Source organism: Castanea sativa, chromosome 11, assembly GCF_040712315.1.
Source record: "Castanea sativa cultivar Marrone di Chiusa Pesio chromosome 11, ASM4071231v1".
In the NCBI taxonomy this organism is placed as follows: Eukaryota; Viridiplantae; Streptophyta; class Magnoliopsida; order Fagales; family Fagaceae; genus Castanea; species Castanea sativa.
The window spans coordinates 45929692-45932930 of record NC_134023.1 but is presented as its reverse complement, the minus strand read 5'-3'; the positions used below and the strand labels follow the sequence as shown (position 1 = coordinate 45932930).

At 40.3% G+C, this 3239-nt stretch overlaps 1 protein-coding gene across 1 annotated transcript; it reads left to right on the top strand.

Moving 5' to 3' along the window:
- The first annotated feature begins 1421 nt into the window (after positions 1-1421).
- LOC142616586 (uncharacterized) lies at positions 1422-2162 on the top strand. The gene has a single exon (XM_075789406.1). It carries the CDS (start codon positions 1422-1424, stop codon positions 2160-2162), a length of 741 nt encoding a protein of 246 aa, XP_075645521.1.
- The last annotated feature ends 1077 nt before the right edge of the window (positions 2163-3239 follow it).

The following is a 3239-nucleotide window of genomic DNA, read 5'->3' as shown; positions in this document are numbered from 1 at the left end:
TGTGTATTACAACGGTCTCCTATTCCCTTTTAATCAATGAGGAGCCTTCTAAGAAAACAATTCCTTCAAGCGGCATCCGACAAGGGGATCCATTATCTCCCTACCTATTTCTTCTTTACTCAGAAGGGTTACATGCATTGATTGATAAAGCAGTTCAGGGTGGCCTTATCAGAGGCATATCCTTATGTAGAAATAGCCCTAGACTAACTCATTTGTTTTTTGCTGATGATAGTCTTCTCTTCTGTAGGGTCTCAATTCAAGAATGTAGTCATATCCAAGCCATCCTCTTGAAGTTTGAAGCAGCCTCAGGCCAAAAACTAAACAAGGACAAAACAACTCTTTTTTTCAGCAAATAAACCCCTCTTGATACTTAGGAAAGCATCATCAATTTGCTTGGAGCTTCGGAGATAAAACAATACTAGAAGTACCTAGGTCTCCCTCCTTTGCGGGGCGGGGTAAAAAGGCAAGTTTTGCCTTCATTAAAGAGAGGGTTTGGTCCAAACTGAAGGTTTGGAAGGAAAAACTCATCTCCTAAGCAAGTAGAGAAGTTCTCATCAAAGCAGTAATCCAAGCGCTTCCAACCTTTGCCATGAGCTGTTTTAAATTACCATCATCTCTTTGCCATGAAATTGAAGTAATGATTTGAAAATTCTGGTGGGGTCAAAGAGGTAGCCGGAGGAAAGTGCATTAGGTGAAATGGAACACACTGTGCCGGGCTAAAAAGGATGGAGGTATGAGATTTAGAGAGTTACAAAAGTTCAATGATGCCCTACTGGCGAAGCAAGTTTGGAGGTTAGCCACTAATCAAGACTCTTTGTTTTTTTGGTTCTTCAAAACAAAATTTTCCCTCAAGGCTCAATTTTTGAAGTAAATAGTAACATGGGGTCCTTTGCCTAGAGGAGCATTCAAAAAGGTAGAGATACCATCCTTAGGGTTATGAAGTGGAGGGTTGGTGATGGGTGGGCTATAAAACATTTTAAGGACCAATGGCTCCCTAGTGTGGCCTCGGGTAGAGTTCTATCCCCACCCTTTGACCATGACCCGAAAATGAGGGTGGCTGAGTTAATTGACCACGAGCTGCACTATTGGAGAATAGAACTAGTAGATGGTATCTTCCTTCCTTGTGAGGTGAAAGTGATCAAAGCTATCCCATTGAGTCTTGTGGGCATCCTAGATTAGATTTACTGGCTAAAGAACCGTAATGGAGTATATACTGTAAAATCCGGGTACAAACTGATTTTGGAGTTGGAAGTCACTGATGCTCCAAGCGTCTCAAAACCAGCCTCGAGAAAAGAAGTTTGGAAAAAAATCTAGAACCTCCATGTCCCAAATCGCATTCGCATCCTTCTCTGGCGTGCATGCAACGACTCCCTCCCCACGAGGGTGAACTTGGTCCTACGTAAGATACCACAAGACAACACATGTCCCACGAGGGTGAACCTGAGATAATGACTCATGCTCTTTGGTCTTGCCCGAAGCTTGCCACTGTGTGGATCCCTCAATTTGCGAAGCTCAAGGACGCTACATCATCTCTCTCGGCCTTCATCGAGATTGTCCATCTAGCCCAGCAAGATCCTAGTTGTGTCGAGGTGTTCGCTAATATCATCTCCCTGCTTTGGATGAGAAGAAACAGAGCATCCCGTGGAGAGGAGTGTTCAATCCTCGAAAAAATTCCAGAGCAAGCCGGTAACTTGGTGCAAGAATTCCAACATATCTGCCCAACCCACTCAAAAATCCCAAGAACAGCCCAAGCGGTCCAATGGAGACCCCCCCCCCCCCCTCCAGGTGTGGTGAAAGTCAATTTCAACGGCGCTATCTTCTCAACTCAGTCTTCAGTAGGCCTTGGCATGATCATTCGAGACCAGGCTGGATTGGTTTTGGCGGTCCTTTCACAAAAGATTCCCATGCCTACCTCTGTAAAGACAGTGGAAGTGATGGCTGCACGAAGAGCTCTTTTGCTTGCCAGAGAGCTTGGTTTTGAGAGAGTTATGATAGAAGGAGACTTTGAAGTTATCATAAAAGTCATCAAGGAAAAAACGCTCCTTTCCTCGGACTTGGGCCACATTTTGCAGGATATCCATGCTTTATCGTGTTCTTTTAGTAGCATTTCCTTCCATCATATTAAGCGTATGGGCAATTGTGTCACTCATCGCTTGGCTTAAAGATCTCTTTGTAATCCTTTGTTAGTATGGATGGAGGAAGTTCAACCTAACACTGTGGAAGTTTACAACCATGATCTTGATTTTATTTATGAATGAATTTCCTGCCCTCTTTTGTGGGCTGGCTTCTCAAAAAAAAAGCTTCATTGTCATCATGCTTGCCATGTTAGGCAGAAGCAATAGCAAAGAATTAATGTCATGATTAGCAACAGTGGTGCTTGTAGTAGCAGAAGCTGAACTTGCCGAGGACACCATTATTGGGCTCTGATACCACAAAAGAAAAGCTAGAGAAAATATTTAGATTCCAAGAATCTTGGAATTAATTTGTATTATATCAGACTTGAGAGAAAATATTTGGATTCCAAGAATTTTGGAATTTGTATTATATCAGACTTAATAAGATTACGAAGCTGTAGAGTATTTATATAAGATGATTAGGCTAACAAACTCACTAGCATCCAGAGATGCACCAAAAAAAAAAAAAAAACAAAACTTATTTTGCATCCTCAAACACTACTTTATTTATTTTACCAAATCATTTTATAACTCACCCTACATTTCAATTTTTATTTTTACATATAATCAAATAAAATAATATAAACTACCTAATAAAATAATAAAAAGTATTTTTTTTTCTCTCTCTTTTCTTCCACTATCTTTTTCTCTTCACACACAGCCACAAGATCAAATATTATTTTTTTCTTTACAACCTATGAATAGGTTGTAAAAATTTTTTAGTATACAAACCCATATTGAATGAGTTTTTGTTGTCTTGGATTGTAAAATAGCAACTAAACACCCCCCAATCATATAGTGAGCTTTTGGAGTGGTTATTTGTCTAGCAACACTCCCAATATTTGTGGAAGTTAGAAGGTTTAGACTTAACTTCCACAATTGTTATAAAAGTTAAAATATTCTATCTTATCTTCTACAACTGTCATTGGAAGTTAAGCACTTAAAAGCGATGAACAAGGATTTGGGGGCACGTGGTCCGAGTTACAAGCTCTTGTACTAAGCGGGAGTTACTCTAGTCTAACAAACTTTCTAAGCTCCAATAGATACAAGACACGTGGCTTCCCA

Coding starts and splice junctions, on each gene's coding strand:
- LOC142616586 (XM_075789406.1), top strand. CDS start 1,422: ATGTCCCACGAGGGTGAACCTGAGATAATGACTCATGCTCTTTGGTCT.